A 22,240-nucleotide genomic window follows, 5' to 3' on the forward strand; every position below is an offset into this window, starting at 1 on the left:
TGGAGATAGAAGTGATGACTAGTGCCGCAAACTCGTGATTGACTCGTTCCGCGTCCCGGTGCCGAGTTCGTTTTTGGGTTCCAGAAAATTGTTCACACTTTCTTCTGAGAGACAGCAGAGAGAGAGAGCGATGGCTTTTGTGGGTCTTTTTTTTTTGGCTTTCTTTTATATATTTCTTTCTATTTTTTAACATAAATAAATAAAAGGGTTGCTAAATGCGTTTTCGTCTTTTTGTTTCACACCCCAAATTTTTTTTTTTTAGAAATTAATAAACAAAATTATTTAATTATCCTTCTGTCACAAGTTTTAAAATATTTATTTTTAATAAATTTTATAATTTTTAAAAATATTTTTTAAAAAAATAAGATAATAAACATTATTTTAAAAATTACAAAATAAGAATTTTACGCCAAAATTTTTATTAATCAATATAATAAAAAATTATTATAAGAAAAATTATAAACTTTAAAATTAATAAAAAATTATTATAAGAAAAATTATAAACTTTAAAATTAATAAAAATTTATTTTATTAGTTTGATTTTTTATAAATTTAAAATTTATTTTTTAATAAATTTTTTATATCGATTATTAAAATTTTATAATAATTTTAGTTACACTGAATTTTTTTTTTAAATCTTTCTATTTACTTATTATTATAAAATTTTTGAGCTAACCTATTGAATTTTAACAAAATTATGTAATATTAAATAATATTATTTATACAACTTTTAAGAGTTTTAACTTTAAAAATTCAAATGTTAATTAGATTTTATTTTTCTTTTATTATTTTTGTAATATTAAGAACCGAAATGTTTAATTAAAATTTTATAAAATTTTATTTTATTTATAAAATTAAAATAATAAAATTAATTTTTTTATTAATTTTAAATTTTATGGTTCTTTTATAATAATAATTTTTTATTACACTAATTAATAAAAAAGATTCTTAGTAATTTTTTTAAATACAGAAAAGTTTTATAATTTTTTAAAAATTCATTTCTAAAATATTATACGACTTGTCAAAAATTCAATCTCAAAAAATATTTTCTCTTTTCAAATCAATAAAATAATTTATAAAAAAGTAATTTTAATTTTTGTTAATTAATAAATAATTTTTATTAATCAATTAATTTTATATCAAATAAATATTTAAAAATATAAAAATTATTTTACCCAAAATAAAATTAGCCTAAATAACGCCGCAATGCAAGTAAACGGGACAATTGCGACTCGTGGAAACGGCACCGTTTAATAATATTCTTTCATTTCATCTCACTAAAATAAAATTGCAATAAAAAAAAGGGTCTAATCATTGTTTGGTTGGTAGTAATTGGTCCCACCAAACAAGCGCACGTGTTTAGCAGAACAAAAACAACTGTCAAACACAACAAACGTTGGACATCAACTGAATCGTTTTACAGTTTGACAGTTAAAAGCACCGTTAATTCCCTTAAAACTCCATATTAAGAAAATAGTAAATAAAATCTCAGATTAAAAAACTTTTTCAGTTGAATCGAAAATTTTAAAATATGATATATTGATATCATAAAAATATTATAATAAATAAAATATAAAAATCATGTAATTTAAATTTTTAATAATAATTATATATAAATTTAATAAAATTAAAAATATATTTTTTTATATTTTTATATTAATATAAATTATAATACATAATTTTTATATAAAATATTATATAAATATATAAAATTTAATATTTTATATAATACAAATACACAAATTATTAAATTTATTTTTCATTAAAAACATCTCTTTCTTTTTTACAGGACAATGACGACAATTACCATTCAACGTCTCTTTCAAAGCTTTCATCTTTGCTTTTGTTAGGGTTATAAAAAACATAAAAGAAAATATATTATAAAATAATGAAAAGCATAAAAAAAAAATTAGATTTCATGATTTCGCAAAAAAACCCACTCTCGATCTTGACACCCACATTCAATAAATTCAAAAAATTTAATCTTTTTTCCTTTTATTTTTTTCCAATTCCCCAAGTTTCGATTTTTATTTATCTCACATTTAACTGAATTTTTTCCCACTAAATTCAAAGCTACCCTTTTGCCTTCATTGTTTGGTGAGTTCCAAATTCGACCCCTTTTTTCAAAAAAAAAAAAAAAATCAAAGTTAGGGGTTTGTCCATACAATCATGTAAAAGGCGAGTCTTTGATATTATAATCGTTGCTTTATTGCCTTTTTAAAAAAAAAAAAATTTTGCAGTGATTTAAGGGAGAAGAGAAATTGTTAAAAAAAGAACGTTGATTGCTAGGAAGGTTTTATATATATATATTTTTTAATTTTGTGTTTTTTTGGGGGTTTAAGAATTATTTTTATTAAACAGGCAGCTGCCAAATGTTTGCTTCAGATATGAATCCGGCCCGAGATGCGGGCGGAGTAACCACCGCCGGCATGGTGTTGTTTACAATTCAATTTACATGGCCACATGGTGGGAGAAGTGTCTTCCTATCTGGCTCTTTCAATAGGTGACTCTTTAGCTATCTTGCTTTCTTTTTAAGATGCTATTGATGTAAAAATGATGATGTTTAGGCTTATGATTAGTGTTTGGATTAATGGTTAATTGTTTGAAAATGAAGGTGGACCGAGCTTGTGCCAATGTCACAGGTTGAAGGTTGCCCCAATGTGTTTCAAGCCATTTGTGCTGTACCACATGGTTGCCATGAGGTTTGTTAGTTTGATCTATAGGAATTGGAAATTCAAAACTTCTAGAAATATGGGTGATTTCTTATTTGTTCAATGCTCTTATCTAATTGCTTTGCTATTTTTTATTATTTGAGCATGTTAGGTACCATTGTTGATAGTATTTAGGTTAAGATGGCTTTATTGTCAAGCACTTAATGGAGCATGTCGATCAGAATCTTTTGGCCAAGACTACCTTCTGTATTTTATTCACTCATTTGTGTTGGTTCTTACATGTAGTACAAATTTCTTGTTGATGGTGAATGGCGACATGATGAACAGCAACCACACAAGAATAGCGAATATGGGATAGTTAACACTTTTGACACTCTAAATAGACCTGCGGAGGTCCCTCAGGTACAACCCCGTTAAGAGATACTGAATAACATGGAAGTGGATAATGGTCTCTCAATAAGAGTCGGTTATATTCCTTAACTTTATGCATAGCATTTTGCTGAAAATATTTTTCTTTTTAAGGCCTATTTTAGCATTGTGATTGAGATTAAAAATTGCAATCAATAGAAAACCATTACAATTGCAACAGTAGGTCACAAAAGCAGGTAGGAACTTGCTTTTTGCAATTGCCAACAATTCATCGTGATCGAGATTTTTTAATTGAAAATTTGACCTCGTTTGGCATTGCGTTTGTAGTCAAATCCAGTTCCAATCGCAATGCCAAACAGCCTCTAATGATTTGGTATCATTTTTTTTATTAATTTAAGTTGTCATAGATCTAGCTATGCATTGCAAACACTGTAGTCTGTATCTGATTGGTGCTTGTTGCATTTTAGTTCTTATTGCATAATCATCATGTACCTTATCTATTTAATCATTTATTAATGCCTGTTTATTTCCTTATACTTTCTCGAGTAAGTGTATTTTAGTACCTTTTTGCAATACAGCATCGAATTTCTGCAGTTACATTGAATCAAGCAATGCCTAGGATTTCAGAAGAGGATGTACAGGCCTCCCGTCATCACATCTCTGTATTCTTGGCAGCACATACTGCTTATGAGTTACTACCTGAGTCAGGCAAGGTTTGGATGCATTCCTATCGGCCCTCCTTCATGATGTACACATTGATCCGTGCATGTTACTTCCACTTTGCTAATTTAGACAGATCTGCCTTACAGGTTGTTGCCTTGGATGTTGATTTGCCTGTAAAACAAGCATTTCATATTCTGTCTGAGCAGGTATCTATTTAGTTCATTCAGAGGTTAGGATTTATTTATTGTTTTGGGATGTCTGTGGAATGAATATAGTTATTTTCATTTAACGGTTCCTGATCTTTTTGTTGATTAAGATAAATGTTCTGCATAGCCGCATAATCTGCCACCATAGAAAAACAAAGAGAGAGGGAAAGAGGGAACCTCTGTACTTTTCTTTTGCTAATCATTGCTTCTTAGAGCCTTTTGTAGCTCTAGATGTATCTAGATTTGTCCATGGACATTACTAGTGTACTTGGCAACATTCATGCATATTTGCTTGTTGCTGATAAAGAGCTTGGAGACGTATCTTTTCTGAGTCAAGCCATTTTCAGGGTATCCCTATGGCTCCTCTTTGGGATTTCTGCAAGGGGAAGTTTGTTGGAGTTATCACTCCTTTGGATTTTATATTGATTCTGAGAGAGGTATGTTCATAATGCAGAACCAAGTTTGTTGGTACTAGCAAGTCTTCCAAAATCTACCAAGATTTTTCTTTTTATTTTAATTCCAACTATCTAGAAAGTTTCTAGATATTAACACGACAAATGTCTGATAGATGGATCTTTTTTCTGTGTATTTCTCTTAATGGATACTCTTTTTGTTATGCAGCTTGGAAATCATGGATCAAATTTGACAGAGGAAGAGCTTGAAACGCACACTATATCTGCCTGGAAAGAAATAAAGGCATACATGAACGGGAAAGTTGATGGGAATGGGAGACCAATTCCAAGACATCTCATCTATGTTAGTGTTTATTATAGTGGTTTGCCTTGGATAATAATTTAAGAAAGATGTTATTTTAATCCATGTGCATGTGTTTCTGTTTGTTTGTACAAACAAAGGAGCTTTTTCTTCATTCATGTTTTTATGTTTACGTTTAAGGACAGACAAATGCATATATCATCAAGGTGTAGTGTGAGCCAAGGTCTGGATGACGACCAGCATAACTACATGCTTGTTTTGCTATGATGTCTTGCCAGAATCTTATTTTGGCTCAACTTCCAATGTGGTTGTAGTGCATTTTTGAGAATCATATTCAATGAGAAAACAAGTTCACACGAGATTCAGGGATTAGATAGCATATAGCTGCAAGAATTCTAGTGTCAGTGAAAGAGTTCTTTAGAACATTATCTAGCAATCATGCCAAAAAAGAAATTTTAAGCTAGAAGTATATAATGGAACTGTTGAAAAGCGAGGACCACGATTAGAGTACTGCCATTCAGCTTTGCTTCTATGTTATGATGACAATGAATCAATAACCATGCTCCTCTTGTTGCAACCTTGTTCAAGTAAATTGGTTTTCATTAAAGAAACCTGTCATTTCTTTCTCTTTTTCCTATCATTATTCTCCTTTTTGCATTTTGTGAAGGCTGCATCTTCTGGTTCCTTTCTGTTATATTTTTTGATTCGTACCTTTCTGCTTCATCTCTTATTTCCCTTGTGCTGTGCCATTTGAGAAAGGCGGCATTTTTTTTTTTTTTATAGTTGTGTATATGAGTGGTGTTATTGACCCTTGTCATTGATTCTGCAGGCTGGGCCATGTGATAATTTGAAGGATGTAGCTTTGAAAATTTTGCAAAATGGAGTTGCTATAATTCCTGTTATCCATTCATCATCAGAAGATGGTTCATTTCCCCAATTATTACATCTTGCTTCTCTTTCTGGAATACTAAAATGTGAGACTTTTAATAGTTTTGTCAATTTTAAAAAAAAAAAAATTTATGGGAAGTACATGGCTTCTTTCTCCCTAACCAATTGAGTTTGATTTCTAGGCATATGCAGGTTTTTTAAACATTGTTCTGGCTCTTTGCCCATACTACAATTACCAATTTATGCAATCCCACTGGGTACATGGGTTCCAAGAATTGGAGAATCCAGCAGTCGGCCATTTGCGATGCTGAGACATACTGCATCTCTTAGTTCAGCATTAAATATGCTAATTCAAGGTATGCGTCATGTTTTGTCAACACTTTATGGAAGGTATAAGAGAGTACGAATAAGGAGGAGAAAAGAAGATTATTTATGGCTTTCATAAAGTTAGAAGAAGAAGGTTAATTTTAACACCTCAAGAGGCCTCCTCAATTGATTAGAGATATTCATGTAGTTATGTATTGTATATTTGTATGATAAGGTTTAGCCCTTTCTCTTCACAGCTCAAGTAAGTTCCATACCTATAGTTGATGATAATGACTCGTTAGTGGACATATATTGTCGGAGGTAAGGTGTCATTCATGATTGATTATCTTTCTAGCATGCAAAACTTACTGTCAGCTAGTTGTTCATAACTTTGTGTTCTTTTTTTTTTCAGCGATATAACAGCTTTGGCAAAAGGCAGAGCATATACACATAATCTAAATGAAATGACTGTTTATCAGGTAACTGTTGTGACTTCTGTTTTTCCTTTTCTCTGGTTTATGCATTTTACTACCCAAACAAGGTTGGATGTTTCGAGGAAGTTTTGAGCTGATAATGCTTGGAAAGGTTGATATTTTAAGATTCTTTTCCTTACTTTTTGTTGGTAGTCTCAAACAAGGTTCTTGGTGTAATTGCTCATAGTGGCTAGTACTCGGCAAGCTAACATGTTATGATGTTGGCTTTCATACCTATGCAATGTTTTTGAAGTCCTACAGTTACATTGTTGGTAACATTTCATTGAAGAATCTGATCAAACTGTGAACATAGTGCATAGCTGACCTGATTTTAAGTGTTTCTCTGATTAAATGAATCCATTTCACCTTCTTATGAAAATGAAAACTAAAATATTTTCCATGTTCCAACTAACGTACACTGCATCTACTTGGATTCAGCTGATCGTATTGTTGAAAACCAATATCTTCTTATATCGCAGAAAATTTGCTTCCTAATCTTTTTTTCTCTACTAACTCGTTAGGCATTGCAATTGGGACAAGATTCTAACACTCCCTATGAGACAAGAAGTCAAAGATGTCAGATGTGTTTGCGCACCGATACATTGCTTAAAGTGATGGAACAATTGGCAAACCCTGGTGAGTTTCCAAACTTCTTCTCATACTCTCCATGCCAGCAACAATCCTACTTGACATCTCTTGAGACAAAAGCTGAATTGAATCGTAAATAGAGAACTAGCCCCTTCCTTAATGAACGTGGTAGCGCTAGAATGTCTGAGCTGAATGACAGGCACCACACTCCCTTTAGATTTGTGGTTTTTTTTTTTTTTTTAAAGAAGGATAATGATTTTTAGGATGGCTCTTTTGCTGGTCTTTATATCAGTGATTTAGCATTGCAATATGTTAAGTGGCATTGCCACCATTATTTTCCCCATAAATCATGTACTATGATCGTGAAAAATATTACTTGCATGACATTATTTTCCCCAACCGGATTTCAGGTGTTAGACGGCTTGTTATAGTGGAAGCCGGCAGTAATCGTGTAGAAGGCATTATCTCGCTTACTGACATTTTCAAGTTCTTGCTTGGTTAGTTTGAAGTAATTGCAGATGACCTATCTAGGAGGGGTTTTCGCAGTGGCTTTCAGACTCCCACGTCTTGTGGGCACACGATTCCCTGCACCAGTGTTCCAAAGAGACTGCAGTACATCACACCGGTGATAATCGAATCTCATTCAACCATTGGATTGGCCTCTTGCCTTGTTGCCTTCTTTTTAGAACTTTAGGCCAAAGAAAGAGGCATGTAACTTAAAAGAGGATTTCATTCTCTTCCAAAATTTGTTCATCTCCCCCTTCCACATGTTATTCTCAGTATTGAACCAGAAATTGTGTCACCAATGTAGATGCCATTATGTGCAGGATGCATGTGTCCTGTAATAGTTTATTGCTGTCTTCAAAGTTATAAGTAAAGATATGGGGAGGAGAAACAGTGAATGATTATTCTGGTACCATGCTTACTTTATTGAGCTTTCATTGGCCTTAGTTTCTGCTAGTCTGATTCTTGATATGCTACTTGGGTTATGTTCCCAACAACCTTTGTTCAGGCAAAAGCCAAGACGGTTAATATGGATCTTTTGACATAAGTGCTCCAAAACCTTGAGTAAAACGGTAAGGGTCTGGCCCAAAGAGGGGTGTAAACCAATCATATATAAATGAATTTTATTATATTTATGATATGATCGTTTAATTAATGAATTATTTGTGATTATTTATTTAATTTAATAAATAAAAATAAAGTTTATTTACAAATTATTTATCGAACTCTTTACTATTTTTTATAAATAAATTTTATTGTAATTGTAATATGCTCGTTTAATTAATATAAATAAATAAAAATTAAATATATTCACAAATTTATTGATAACTTATTTGTTCATGTATATCTCAAGTCCCAAATTATAATATTGGATTCTATTTCCATCCAATATTTGTTAAAAACCAATTAACTGAGAATAGAGACTGATAAAAATACAATTAACTGAAAGATTTGTTCTTGTTCACAATAAAATTTTAATAGTGTACACTAAGCTTAGAAAATCTTAGATAAAAAAATAGAAAAGGTTAAAGTTGGTGTTTTTTTACTAAAAAAATTGCTGTATTTTCTTGAATTTTTTGTAAATATTAATGTATTTTTTCCGATTTTAATCGTAAAACAGCCTCATAAATCATAAGCCTTCAGTCCCTAGACAGTATACTCCAAAAAGACCCGTCTTTCAACGTTACTGCCTCACTGGAGGGTTTCTTCAGAATCTGCCCATTCAAAGAGAAACTTATTTCTTCAAAAACAGGTAAAATCCTTCCCTTGCTAACCGGATTTCAATTCCCATGTTTTACTTTAAGTGCAAATCAGTTCTCCATGGGAGTCACGCTGTAACAGCTTCCCAAAGTCACAAACTTTTATACGTTTGCCAAAAAGACCCATCATCGCTTAGAGGTGTAACTGTATCTCTCATTTTCAGACGCATTTCAAGCTCTTCGAATGAACAGTCATTTACAGTTTCGTACCTTAAAAATAAATGTGGGTTGTCCTTAGAATCTGCTTTAACTGCCTCCAAGCATGTTCATTTCGAAACCCCAGAAAAACCTGACTCTGTCATTGCGTTATTCAAGAACCATGGTTTTCTCACAGCTCCAAATCACCCGCCTCATCAAAAAACGGCCACTAGTGCTTATATCTGATGCTGAGAAAACCCTTTTGCCCAAACTTGAATTTCTTCGCTCTAAAGGTTTTTCAATCCCTGACCTTGCCAAAATCGTGTGTAATACCCCAGCTACAATGGCGTTGAGCTTAGAGAAAAAAATAATCCCTTCTTTTAATTTCCTTAGTAATGTGCTTATGTCTGATGAGAAGATTATTCATGCTGTAAAACAAAATCCGCGCCTTATGGGTTACAGCCCTAATGCTGTTTTGTTACCCAATATCAATATTCTTCTGGATAATGGAGTTCCTGAATGTAATATTGTTAAAACACTTTATTCTCTGCCTTCAACATTGATCAAAAGTCCAATTCGGTTTAAGGATATGGTAGAGGAAGCAAAGGAAATGGGGTTTAATCCTTCGAGGCCAATGTTTATGGTAGCACTCTATGCAATGAGTTCAATGACCAAACCAACATGGAGGAGGAGGTTTGAAGTTTTTAAGAAGTTTGGTTGGTCTGAGCAAGAGGTTTTAGAAGCTTTTCAGAGGCATCCCACGTTTATTAGGGTGTCCGAGGATAAATTTATGGCGATAATGGATTTTCTAGTGAACAGAATGGGTTTTCAGTCTTTACGCATTGCCAAACATCCCCGAATACTGTTGATGAGCTTGGAGAAAAGGATTGTTCCGAGGGGTCTGTTTGCTCTAGATTTGTTGTCCAAAGGTGTTATCAAACACATTAACTTGAGGGCATTGTTGGGCCCTTCAGATTCTTCATTTATTGAGAAGTTTGTGAACCGCTATGATGCTGAACTGTTAAAGCTATATCAAGAAAAGTTAGATCTTTCAAAAAACTGGAAAATGGGTGGGCACAAGCTGCAGCATTTATAGATTGTTGACATTAAAAGATTCAAATTTTCCTCTTTTTCCTTTGATTGAGTTGGATTCTTTAATCTGAAACTTGAGTTTTGGTTAGGAATGCCACTAATACGAATTTTTTAGCTTTATTATTTTCTGCCATTAGTGAAGCTTGAAGTTGACTCTGTGCGACAATTAGCTGTACTATTTTGTGTTACTTTTGTATCCAATGCAGCTGGGAGACAAACTTCTCAAGTTATAGTTATTGTTTTGCCTGATATCTGCTTTCTGTAGCTGCACATTCTCATGCCATGTCTAAGCAAGGAGCATATTTAGGATTGGTTTAATATCCTGCCCGCTATTCTGAAAGTGCACCATGATGCTCCAGCCCCAAGTGTTTAAATAATTCCAAGAAAAGCTTACGATCACGAGAAACCTTGTAAATTTCTGACATTTTGGGGGTTAATAATGCATGAAAATATTGTTTTTTGTTGATGTTCTACAGGTTTTTGTTCTTTCATTTTGGTTGTCCAGGGACTGTGGGCTAGGGGGTTGTAGAATGGAAGCTATATGATACAGGTTGTGAACCCAAAATTCAACTATTTTTTGTCATTTGAAAAAAGAACATAGAGTTCTTTACTATGCTAATGTTTGTGCAGCTAACCTAATTAACTCCTCAAACTTGATTTCGTTTCTGATGTGATGAGAGTGCAATGATTGGCTGTGGGATGCCACCAGAGCCCACTATGCAAGGCTCAAAAGGTTGCATGTTTAAAGTGTTAGCTTGATACCCTACAATATGGAAATGGAATCATTCTACTCCACACACCCCCCCCCCCCCCCCCCCCCCCAATTGGTTTAGCCGCTTCTATCCTCCAACAATGACTGGTATAGTAAGAGGAGACATAGCTATACTTGGGGGGCAATATACAGCAATTCTAAAGGATGGTTGATTGCAGTGTAATCCTCCAAATCCGGTTTGGCTCACTGCTGTGTCACAACAATAAATCCCTATGAATAATCGTCTTAGCTAACATTTAGGGAGACAAATTAGCCCTTTGTCTCAATACTTATAGCAGCCTGATTTGTTCTGATGAAAAGACTGTCAAAGCTATAAAAGGGTAACCATTTCTTATTTCATATAGTATGAATATTATTAATGGTCATTTGGTGTGTAATATCAATATTTTACGAGATCATGGAATGCCAGAATCAAATATTATCAAGATACTTTATCAATTTCCTAGTTCTTTGTTGACAAATCCTGGTAGCCTTAAGGAAATAGTGGGAAAAAAAGACGAAATTGGGTTGAATAGGTCCTCTGATACTGAAATTTGGTCATGCTGTTTGTATATTGGCCGGAATGAGGAAATCCACTCGGGAGAGGAAGGTTGATGTTTATAAGAAATGGGGTTAGTCTGACGGAGATTTTAGGATTGTTTACCGAAAGTATCCATTCTGCTTTGCAGTTTCCGAGGAAAATATCACTGTCAAAATGGGTGTCGATTCTTCTTATCTTGCCAATCAACCGAGATCTTTGAGACAGAGCTTTGAGAAGAGGATCGATCGGAGGGGTTTTGACAGCTCAACATCTGTTATCCAAAAGTTTAATTAAAGAGCAACAACAAGGTCTATTTTGGACTTTCAAACTTACAATGTAGTAAACAATTGCTAGTTGACAATGAATTTTCGAACATTGAAATCCCATTTTGTTCAAAAGAAAAATAATAATTATTATTATTTTATGTACTGCCTAATTCAATCCCAAGACTCAAAAGTTATTCAGCTAATAAAATTGAAACCAAAAGAGATATTGATGAGTGGAAAATAGAAAGAGATTAGATTCACAATGCTGACAAGAAGTGTACAAACTGATTTACTGGGTTACTTTGATAATAATTGATACATGTATTTATTCCTATTAAAGGTGGAAAAAAGGAGCATATAAAATGGATATAAGAGTTGAGAGAAAAGGAGTGCAAATTCTTACAACAACAATCAAGAAACGAATGACAGTCTATGTCGGTACCAACGCCAATATCTGATTCCTGATAATTCCCATACATTTCTGTATCTCTGTGTAGATTGGAAGATTCTGTGAACAACATGGCTTCAAACTTGTAACAGCAGAATCTAGTACCTGGGCAACATCTCCAGGTGGAAACTGCCTTTCTGTACATTTCTGCATTTTTTTTTTTTGGGGGTGAAAATAATCAGAATCAGATGATCAAATACATAATATCACGAAAAAATAGTATTCTGCTAATAACTGCTGACAAGAACATAGGAGCTGTTCAAATAATTACCTGTATCATGAGCAAGGTGGCTACACAATGCGCAATAAGGTCTGAAGGGATTCTAAGATCATCTTGGTCAGACAAATTTTGCAGCTTTTTATCAGGTATATGACTCAGTGCCAATGGATGTGAAACACAGGCAGTCTGATGATCGAGACAAGTTACTGTACTGTGGACTGAGTCTATTGGGGTAGAAGACCTTGGAGCAGGCACACTAAACTCATCCACTGAAAGCTGGTTATTTACAAAATCTATTGCATCCTCAATCCTCTCAATGCTTTTCCCCCCTTTTCTCAAGGTTGACATAGCCTGAGATGGTAATCAGGTTTAATCAGATCTAATGTACAGTATTCAAGTAAATAATCAAAAGAGGCTACCACACCATTGCCATGGCCCTGTATGGTTCAGCTCTTAGGGTTTAGCTCAGTTTGCTGTGGCCTTATATTTACTTTCGGCTTTTTCACCTATGGCTTATTGGTTTTAGATTGATACTTGGACATATATGTAAAAGACAATTAGTAAAGTTCCAATGAAATGGACAACTTTCAAAATGCTTGAAAAGGAAGTTAAGGGGTAAAAGGTTTAGACTCAAAACCATCCATAAGGAGCCATCAAGATAAAACAGTTTGACGTTCTTTGTTACCTGCATAGCTGCATCAACCATTGACCGAGCTTTCAATCTTGAACTTTCAACAATATCAGCCACATGGGATATAGATTCTTGGACGTGATGCATAGAATGATCAAAAGAACTCAACTGACAGCCATGGTCACCAATTTTCACCAAGGGCTTCAGCAACCTAACTGAGGAGGTCCCTGGATATGTATTGCGTTGCCTCAAGCAAAACAGAGCAGAAGAAACCTGCTAAAGAGTTGTCAGGCAAAGCTAAGATAAAATGATAAATGACAATGGTGAAGAGATTTAAACTGAAAACTGCTTCATCAGCATCTCATGCCTGCTCATTGACTTCATTTAACTGGAAGAGGACAGCGGCATATTGCTTCTTGAAAGAATCTGAATCCTTTATATAGTTGTCTCCGCCTTTCTGGCTCTCCAACACCTCATCATTCATACGTCGTAGTTCAGACACCAGGGCCTCCTGCAAATGCTAACACAACCTTCAGTTCATTTCTCAGACACAATGTGAACAAGATGATTTGAAAAGGGATTCTATGTCAGCCTAAGATAAACACAATAAACATGCAACACAAACTATGCAATAAGCTACAACAAAGTGAATCACAATGGTGAAGCTCCCAACAAAGCAAAAAGAACCAATTATGGAGAGAGAGGTTAAAAATAGCATTCTAACTAAAAGAGTGGGAACAACATTAAGGAATAAACAATGCTCAAACATTAGAAGGACGCAACATTCAACAGGAACTATATATGTCACTAAAAACAAAGATAAGTTTCTAAATGAGCTAGAAATTAAAAAAGAAAGAGGAAGAGAGAAACATTTGCCGGTAAGTTAACTTTTATGCATAACAGCTAATATGGTGTACAACCTTCTTGTCAAGAGCACGAGTCAACTGGGAAAGAGCTTCAACATCAGCTTCCCTTGCTTGAACCAGCGCCAGAGCAGATGGCTGAGAATTTGCTGCTTGTTGAGCGTAAACAGGTTCAATAGGCCCAACTTTAAGTTGTAAATTAGGACTTGATGAATCAACCTTGCCAAAGCAATTTATCCTTATATAAGATAACAGTTATTCTGATTTTATTTTGTTTCACATATCAACACTTTTAGCGATAATACTCCAACTGAAAAGCAATTTACTCTTGAAAAGCTGTAATACATGAAATGAGTACTATTTTGCAGTCATAACTTACCTTAACTGGATGTGAAAAACTGCCAACATTGAAAGTTGAGAAGGAAGTACGAGAGGGACTATTGGCGTTCTCCAAATTATCATATTGAGTGAATTTGATTTTCTCTTCTATCTTGCTTTCTTTTGGCTGCCCATTCATTTTGAGCTCATTGTAGTTCTCAGCAAATTTACTGATGGCAGCATTTTGTCTCAGAAGCGAAGCAGGCAAATTTTCAAATAGATATAAAGGCATACAATCAATATCCTGCAATAAAAAATGTATTATTCATGATACTTGATAGGTAAGAACAACAAAAGAAAAACAGGAACAAGCTAAATAGATTTAGCAAATGGCAGAGAATTAGATTAAACACAAATGTACAAGCAGGCATAAATACATCTGCTTGAATATTTAGACACAAGAAATTTAAGAAAGGAAACTCCCAAAGCCTTAGCCTGTAACTAATCCATTTGACTGAGGCTTTAATGGTGATATTCTACATCTTCAGTTGAACGAAATGAACATGTAGCTATCGAATATGAAGCAATCCTATAGAACAAAAATTTACCATGACAAATTCCACTCCTAGCTCAGGGTTGTCAAACTGAATCCGGTATCTACTATGATCAACAATTAACACACTTCCGTCATGAATCTCTCTAGTTTTTGGATGAACAGCAATGACTCGTTGTCCAACTGATAGAGGTCGAGCTAAATCAGTTGGAAGTCCTTCACCAATACCAGCACGGAGTTCAGCATAATGAGTTCTTACAGATTCTCGATATTGATTAAGCTTCTCTCTTTCTTCCTTCAAAAATTGCTCAGAAAATCGCCGCGGTTTGCCAAGGGAACTGCATCAATGTGACATTATGTAAGTAGAGCATCAACACCCAAAACCCTATTACGATTCCAAAGTAGAAAAGCTATACCTCCTTATGACACCCCATTCAACACGAGTTAATCTTGGAACATGACCTAATCCTACATGATCCAAATACTCCACAAACTCCCTTTTAGCAAACCATGGATAATCAATTGTACTGTAGAACCACTCAAAGGCACACCACCTCCGAGCTTGATATGAAGATAGAAAGCTACAAAGCTTTTCCTGTCATACAAAATATACATATATGAAATAAAACCCAAGAAATAGAAACTCAACTTCACTGGAATTGTTAAGGTAAATAGTGTTACCTTCAGATTGAGTGCTCTGTCATGGAATAACATAACTGGAACACTAAATTTTCCCTTTACAATATTATCAGAGGACTTTATATCCTTCCCAATCACTGGTTTCTGTGCATTCATCTTTCGCTTACTCCTGACTTTCGTAGGTAGGTTGACCTGGTTAACAGATGAAACCTGAATAGTAGATGGAGCTGAATTTTTCAAGTCCCTTCCATGATCGGTACTTGAGGACGTATGCTCTGGAGGTCTCACAGATTTCCCTTGCTTTGAATGTGCAACATTATTAGAGCGTTTACCTTTACTCTGAAGATTCTTTACCTCATCTGAAGCCTAAAAAATGCACATAAAAATAGCAATATCAGAACCAGTAATAAGTGATGAAGGGAAGACCATGACCCTAGAAAGTACAAATTTATGAATTTTCCTATGTAAACAATTAGCACATTTTTAAGTTACAAAGAAGACCCTCAAATTATGATGGTGGAAAGAGGGAGGAAAAAAACAATTACTAACAGGGCTTGACATCTATACCAACATAGAATGCCCCGGCTGACCCACAAACTGAGTTCAAACTGAGTTAACCATTTACTTATTTCCTAAACTTACGTCTATAATAGATATTCTTCCAAAACTTGAAAGAATGTTCTCCATCACCAACTCAAACCTTTACCTATTTATTCACTTCCTCCTTTCTCAAATAGCAGTGGCATGTTGAAAGAACTATCCCTTACCAATTTATCTCCCAATTATCTTCACTTCATAAAAGATTTATTTAATTCTTTTCATAGTATTTTCTCCTATAAGATTTATTGTTATATCTCTTATTCATTTTCTCACAAACTGAAGCTATGGGTGCCACATATAGTAGCACCAAAATGTAACAAGGCTTAAACAGGCACCCAATTCAGAAAGTTCAATAAACTTAATCACAGAATTAAGAACATTTACCACATTTACTAGTAAAAAGTTTATCTAACATTCTGCAGAAGAAAAGTATCCTAAGAGACCACCATATCAATCAGGGGACTGAAATGAAATTTTACATCACACATTTAGCCTTGTTTACTCTTTTTTACCTGAAAGCACCAAAAGGAGCCATCCTAACTCTTTAAAGCTAAAAAAGTGAAAATACAAACCTCAAAGTTTGGAGATTCACCCAAATGAGAATCAGCATCAGTTTCATCTTTTAGAATCTGCATCTAGTGCAAGTTGCAGATGGTCATTGTCTCATGTTATAAACCCAATGAAATTTTTTTTCCAAAAAAGAACCAATGAAAACTAAAGGATTGACCTACAAAAGATAAAAACAAGCAAACTGGTTGCCTCAACTCTTACTTTATATGGCAAGGACTTCTGTCTCCTTTTTCGCATTCCAACATTACCCGGATGTGTTTCCTCCTTTGCTTCGGGAATAGCATGAACATCATGACCAAAAAGTTTTCCCTGTTTAGATGTTTTGGAGGCAGTGCCTTTAGCTCCAGGAACAGGATGGTTTCCTTTCAGTTTAGACTTCTCAACAACTTCATTTTTCTCTTCCTTAAACTGCACAGATGACTCTGACACAGGAAAAAAAAAAAAAAAAAGACATGGGATATGACACATTACATAAACACATCCAACAGAGAGATCTTCCAGAGTTTCAAGAAGGATTTATGGTGTGCAGTTCAAGCTAGAGACATTAAAAATGAAATCCTTATGTTCAAAATTAGAGCAGGTTTTTATCACATTACAAATGAAATCCTTATGTTCAAAATAAGATACTTATACATGACCCAAAATATTTTGACCACTAAAACCGTTCTATGATTTCTTTCACAGGGTATTATTTTAATGTCATTACTCATTATGCACTTCAAATCAGATCTATAATGTATGACAGAAAGCTGAATTTGGCAAAAATAAGGTGGCAAGTCAGGCTTATTATATAGAAAATACTTGCAAAAGAGGTATAATCTAGCAGTTATCATATAATGGCTGCTACATGTATAATAATAATTGAACAAGGTGCTACTTCTGGATTAAAAAGGTTATATGTTGTAAACACAATCTAATAGCCCGGCATTTCATTGGATGCATTATTTGTCAAAGTCATTTCACTAAACCAGAAAATAGACAATTCTTTTACAAGTCATTCATGTCAAACCCTATCCAACTTACACAACTAATTAGGACCATGCACCTAAAAGGAAGAATAAACAAAAAATGATAAGATTTAGCTAAGGGAAAAAATAGCCAGCTCAATAATAGTAAATCCTACAATAATACCAATTCAAAAGTTTCTGGTTAGTGGTCAAAGCATATGCATCTTACCAGTGTCAGCAGCAGTTTCAGGCATCATCAAGGACAGATCTGCCAGAGTTTGCAAGGCATCAAAGGAAGTGTCTTCGACTACAAGAGAAAAGTGTCAAAAAGAATTGATGACACAAGACATAGACAAAGTTCCACAGATTTAAAGTAAATGGTAAGGTTAAAGTCAAAGCTCACTCAAATAAATTCACGAAGAGAAGGTGGGGAAAAAAAAGCTGCTCAAGTATGATTAACAGTCTAATAAGATTTTGACAAATTATCTTTGAATATTGCAAGAAAAGCAGTGTGGAAATGGATGCAGAAAAACTTTCTAAGAAACATGATTTAAAGTAAATTATTTTTCTGAAAAGTAACAAGCCAAAATTTGACTTCCAGATAACATAGGTATACAAGAAGCATGACAGATATACAAATAAGCAATACCCAAAACATAATGTATCCAACATCATAGAATTAACTCAGAGACAGTAGCATTTGTGGACATAAACCAGAGGGAAAAAAGAAAGGGATAGAGAGGAGGAAAGAACACTTTGCTTAGAGCCAAATACCATCATACATACCTCCCCCAAACAACACTTTTTTACTTCTTTTCCTTGGACCCTTGATGGAGGCTCTAGAAGTTTTGGCATCTGCAACCTCAGCGTCAAACTTTCCCTTGAAATCACATAATTTTTGTCCTTCTTCTGTCCCACTACAGGCTTCTTTTGTGTCTTCTGGATGATTGTTTACACTTTCCTCAACCTCTGGCTTCCTTCTGTAGTATCTTTTCCCCTTCTGTTCAACTTCAACGGTACCAGTGCCTTCTATATTCCTTGAATAATTTTTGTCTCTAGCATAATCTGCATTATCAGCCTCAGTGCTTCCTAAGCTTAATTCACAAGCATCCTCATCCACTTCACTACCATGAATCTTGGCACTAGTAGTTTCTGTTTCAGCATTCTGGAAAAAGTAATCAATTAATTTCAGAATGTAAGAAAGTAGTTGAGAAAGCATTGTGAGTATCAAATAAAGCCATATTACCGTCCTTTCATTGTTGAGGACAGGTGAAGGTGTCTCTGCTTTTCTATTTGGTGTTCGAGAAACTTGGGGAGAGCCACCTCTTTGTGATGCCTTTGTCAATGCTAAAGCTATCTCATGAGCAACATCATCAACAACAGCATCCACCTTTGGTTTCACGCCCTGTCTAATAGGTGAAAAATACCTTTCCCCTTTGTTTTTGTCATGAGAAAAAGAAATAGGAACTCGAGGAGTCCTTTTTCCAACAGCACGGGGCCTACTTTCTGAAATGAATGCCAAAAAAAAAAGTAAAAACTACAGGAAGGAAATGAGGTATAGCAGCCTAATGTGAAGAGCTAAAATTTTAAGACAAAATAGAGCTTCCCTAGACTAGCCTAATTTCTATTATTAAATGGCAAATACAAATACCACCTCAACCCCCCCAATGTAAGTGTGGAATATATATGCGTAGGAAAACTAGAAAGAGAGCGATATAGGGATTGTACCAGAGCGTCTCCTCTTCAACAATGGCAAGCAGCCATAACTTGATGTAGATGAATGAAATTGCAAAAGATCAGGAAGTGGTTTATCTACACTTTTGGAGGGTTGATCTCGAACTTTTACCCTGCTACGCTTCTGAGGTTTCCGAGAAGCTCCCATTCCCTCATTGCTTTCTTGTTCACTATCACTTCCTCCCTGCCATCTCACAATCCAGTAACTTAAGTTCCATAAAAGCCATTCTAAAAAAAGCATACCTTAAAGATTACATTTCCTAACTTCAGTTCCATAATTGGTTACATTTCCAAGATGCATCACCAAGCTCCATTGATAGAATCCAAAACACCATACCATAAAGATACCTCATTAATAAGCTAATACAAATCTTAAAGATAAGGGACTACCAAAAAAGGAATTTCCATTGACACTAAAATTGGAATTTAGACAGTGACTAGAAAAATGACAGCAGGTGATGATCCAGTCAACCATAGAGCTAGTCAATTATATCATTTGACAGTAAGGGACGATGGTAATGTCACTAAGGTGACCAACAGAGTAATAAATAGTCAAAGTTGCAGAATACAAGTGCAAATCTATTCAATCAGTTCGTTGTTCAATTCTAGGGAATGGCACTAGATTAAATTAGACACTCACCATAACACAATAGTGATCAGTCATCATTGCTATGAGTCCAACCACAGAAGCAGTGCCCTCAGGAAGAGATAAGTAGGCCTGAAAACATTGTAAAATTTTCTATTGTTGACTTTAACTTAAAAACCACCCAAGCACCTTGATTGTCAGTCACATGTAGTCAAATTACATGTAAACAATTGTCACACATGATTATAGTGAAAATAGCATCCCTTCATTACCAGATGACAATAATATGATTAAAATAGTATTAAGACAAAAAGCGTCAAATATGATATTTATTTTCAGTATTTTGTATCATACAAGAATGGTTATTCATGATATATAGGAGGCAACATGGAAAAGCTTATGCAACTCCATTGGCTCATACTTGAGAGATAAGAAGGGAACGCAAGAAATTAATACTGATGGAAAGAAAATAGGCATAAGGAATAGAAGTTTCACCAAATAAAGAAATAAAGATAAGTTATCATGTATTATGTTACTAAAACCATGCTTACCCTATTCATAGTGTAAAGAGCTTCCACCATTTCCACAGATCGATTACGTACCATAGTAGCCACCTAGAATCCCAAACGATGCAAAATCAGAAAATAGTAAAACCATAAGAACCAAAAGCCAGTTGTCCCAACTACATGACCTTAAAAGCAACTATATTAAAGTCACTTTTCAAAATTTTATAAAAAAAATATAAAAAATTAGAGTAACAATACCCAAAACATATGCCATCTAAATAAAACATAATCACAACAAGTCAACTACCAATAATAAAACCCAGTACGGTAATCAGAACTAACCTTCTTCCAATCTTTTCCATACTTACGATATGCTTCATAGAAACGCTCAAGCTCTTCCTTAGTCCATTGAGGCCCTAGCATGTCAGACAACTTCCTTTTCTGCACATAATACATTTTAACATAATTAATTTTAGAACAAAATTTTTACCAAATCAGTTTTCATTATTTGTAGAAAGATCCCTACAAAATATTTAAAGAACTATATTAATATAAATCAAAGAAAATCTTTTGCTTTTGTTTTCCAATTGGCACTTTGTTTATTGTGACTTTCTGAATTTCTAAATCTCTTCTTAGCAATGCTACCAGCACCAATATGCAAACCTCAAAGCTGCAATTCTTAAAATTCTGGTTAGCATTTGATTCTTTTACTAACGCCACTTCATGCTTTACTTGATTATCTTTTAACACAACAACTTAATCAAACCCTCTTTGTACACAAAACTTAGTTATAATTTGCCAGCATATCAGCTCAAACCAAAAGTTACAGAAGGCGGAAAACCATCAAGGAGGAAGACCATAAAACATAAAAGAAAAGCTCAGTAATAAACTAAATCCGGCATCAAAAGTCAAAAACCTCCAATGAACAGTATATAGTCAACAAATGAAATCAACCCAAGAGAGGGACGAGCAACAAATCTTAAGCCATAAAACCTAATGAAATGAAATTAAAATTAAAATATTGGAAAAAATAATCAAGAACTCACCCGTTGCCCGCTTTTCTTAGCACTATTACTGTCTCCATCTTTACTAGAAGCAACCTCATTAACATAAGAAAACTTCTTATTTGCAATTTTAGGTTTTCTAGATGGAGCCATCAGGAACTTCCTCAATTACCTGAAACGTACTCAAAATAGAAACACCAAATCAGTGAATCAAATTATACAATCAAAAACAAAGTCCATGAATTTCAAATTTAACCTTGAAAATTTCATTCGAGCTCTAAAAAAGAAAAGCAAAAATTCAAGCTTCACAAAAAAAAATAAGAATCCAGAATCTACAAATCATGAAAAGAAACTAAGTTACAGAAGCAGGAAAGAGAAGAGATCAGGTCAGTTATGTTTGTTAATCAAAGTACCACCGCGATTAAGTGATGTTTGGTTGCCGAGAAAACAAAAGAAAAACACTCAAAATGAAAATTTTGCAGTTCGAAAACAAAATTTTACTAGTAACACAAAAGCTCACTCAATTGAGTGTCAAATTACTTCAATTAAAACGAAAAGAAAATTTTAAATTGCTTCTTTAAAGACGAATCGGAGAAGAAGAAATCGAAGTAAAGAAAAGAATTTCAAAAGCGGAAACGAAAAGCTTACCAAGTACCGATCGAAAACGACACAGTTTCGGAGAACATTGAAAGAACGCGAGCTTCTTCTCCGATGAGTAATTATTTTTCTCTTTCGTTTTGGGATTATTGAAGATTGAAGATGGAACAGAGAAGGAAAAAATGGGAGAATTTGGGGATATAACCGCGAAATTTTAAAATAAAAAATTAAAAAACAAAAACAAAAAGTAATGGCTAAATAAAAGCGATTTTTTTTTCTAATTCTTTCTTCAATTTTTTTTTTTTTTGGTTGTTTTCAATTATTTAATTTTTTTTTAATTCATGATTATGATAATCCCGTGTATTTTGTAACTCTGTTTAACATAAAACACCTTTGTCCTTATAATTGGGCTTTGGTTTGATACAAAAGATGGAAATGAAATATGAAAATCATTAAGGATCGAAATTTTATTAATTTAATAATTAAAATTTATAATTATTTTTTTATTTTATAACTTAATTATTAAATTAAAAAAATTTTCATCTGGATTTCTTTTCATATTCTTACCAAATGCAGTCTTAATGCTTTCGTGGA

At 33.9% G+C, this 22,240-nt stretch overlaps 2 protein-coding genes and 1 pseudogene across 16 annotated transcripts; 2 read left to right on the forward strand and 1 right to left on the reverse strand.

The window, feature by feature from the left end:
• Positions 1-3: 3 nt before the first annotated feature.
• On the forward strand, positions 4-7,839 carry LOC111292727 (sucrose nonfermenting 4-like protein). 10 transcript variants are annotated; one of them, XM_089745102.1, is made up of 14 exons: positions 4-139; positions 2,362-2,503; positions 2,615-2,702; positions 2,958-3,074; positions 3,602-3,754; positions 3,851-3,910; positions 4,258-4,347; positions 4,532-4,666; positions 5,454-5,598; positions 5,695-5,868; positions 6,076-6,139; positions 6,231-6,297; positions 6,813-6,927; positions 7,290-7,839. In XM_089745102.1, the coding sequence occupies exons 2-14, from the start codon at positions 2,373-2,375 to the stop codon at positions 7,379-7,381; spliced, it is 1,431 nt and encodes a 476-aa protein (XP_089601228.1). In that variant the 5' UTR covers positions 4-139; positions 2,362-2,372; the 3' UTR covers positions 7,382-7,839. The 10 variants fall into 10 exon arrangements, with proteins under 10 accessions (XP_089601228.1, XP_022741010.1, XP_022741018.1 ...); XM_022885275.2 differs by lacking the exon at positions 4-139 and adding an exon at positions 1,798-2,097 and having other exon boundaries at positions 3,620-3,754; XM_022885283.2 differs by lacking the exon at positions 4-139 and adding an exon at positions 1,843-2,097 and having other exon boundaries at positions 7,382-7,839.
• Positions 7,840-8,533: 694 nt separating this feature from the next.
• LOC111292780 (uncharacterized) lies at positions 8,534-10,038 on the forward strand (annotated as a pseudogene).
• Positions 10,039-10,955: 917 nt separating this feature from the next.
• LOC111292697 (protein ALWAYS EARLY 3-like) lies at positions 10,956-21,815 on the reverse strand. Of its 6 annotated transcripts, XM_022885216.2 has the most exons (21): positions 21,698-21,815; positions 21,092-21,221; positions 20,388-20,486; positions 20,091-20,153; positions 19,594-19,671; positions 18,948-19,137; positions 18,466-18,725; positions 18,006-18,384; positions 17,449-17,526; positions 16,474-16,694; positions 16,275-16,337; positions 15,145-15,468; positions 14,880-15,058; positions 14,519-14,801; positions 13,972-14,214; positions 13,650-13,811; positions 13,097-13,240; positions 12,784-13,002; positions 12,150-12,449; positions 11,834-12,025; positions 10,956-11,435 (listed from the first exon to the last, which is right to left on the reverse strand). In XM_022885216.2, the coding sequence occupies exons 2-20, from the start codon at positions 21,200-21,202 to the stop codon at positions 11,861-11,863; spliced, it is 3,561 nt and encodes a 1,186-aa protein (XP_022740951.1). In that variant the 5' UTR covers positions 21,203-21,221; positions 21,698-21,815; the 3' UTR covers positions 10,956-11,435; positions 11,834-11,860. The 6 variants fall into 6 exon arrangements, with proteins under 6 accessions (XP_022740951.1, XP_022740959.1, XP_022740945.1 ...); XM_022885224.2 differs by lacking the exon at positions 10,956-11,435 and having other exon boundaries at positions 11,661-12,025; positions 16,275-16,331; XM_022885210.2 differs by lacking the exon at positions 10,956-11,435 and having other exon boundaries at positions 11,661-12,025.
• Positions 21,816-22,240: the final 425 nt, after the last annotated feature.

Source organism: Durio zibethinus, chromosome 16, assembly GCF_047325235.1.
Source record: "Durio zibethinus cultivar Kanyao isolate XHJ-2024 chromosome 16, ASM4732523v1, whole genome shotgun sequence".
Lineage (NCBI taxonomy): Eukaryota > Viridiplantae > Streptophyta > Magnoliopsida > Malvales > Malvaceae > Durio > Durio zibethinus.

Bases quoted from the DNA above. Each gene is read 5' to 3' on its own strand.
- LOC111292727 (XM_089745102.1), top strand. From the start codon at position 2,373: ATGTTTGCTTCAGATATGAATCCGGCCCGAGATGCGGGCGGAGTAACC. The intron at 5,599-5,694 runs GTGAGACTTTTA...TTTGATTTCTAG, and splicing joins TCTTTCTGGAATACTAAAAT to GCATATGCAGGTTTTTTAAA. The intron at 6,928-7,289 runs GTGAGTTTCCAA...ACCGGATTTCAG, and splicing joins GGAACAATTGGCAAACCCTG to GTGTTAGACGGCTTGTTATA.
- LOC111292697 (XM_022885216.2), bottom strand. From the start codon at position 21,202: ATGGCTCCATCTAGAAAACCTAAAATTGCAAATAAGAAGTTTTCTTAT. The intron at 12,450-12,783 runs GTAACAAAGAAC...TTACCATCTCAG, and splicing joins TGGTTGATGCAGCTATGCAG to GCTATGTCAACCTTGAGAAA. The intron at 12,026-12,149 runs GTAATTATTTGA...AAAAAAATGCAG, and splicing joins CCACCTTGCTCATGATACAG to AAATGTACAGAAAGGCAGTT.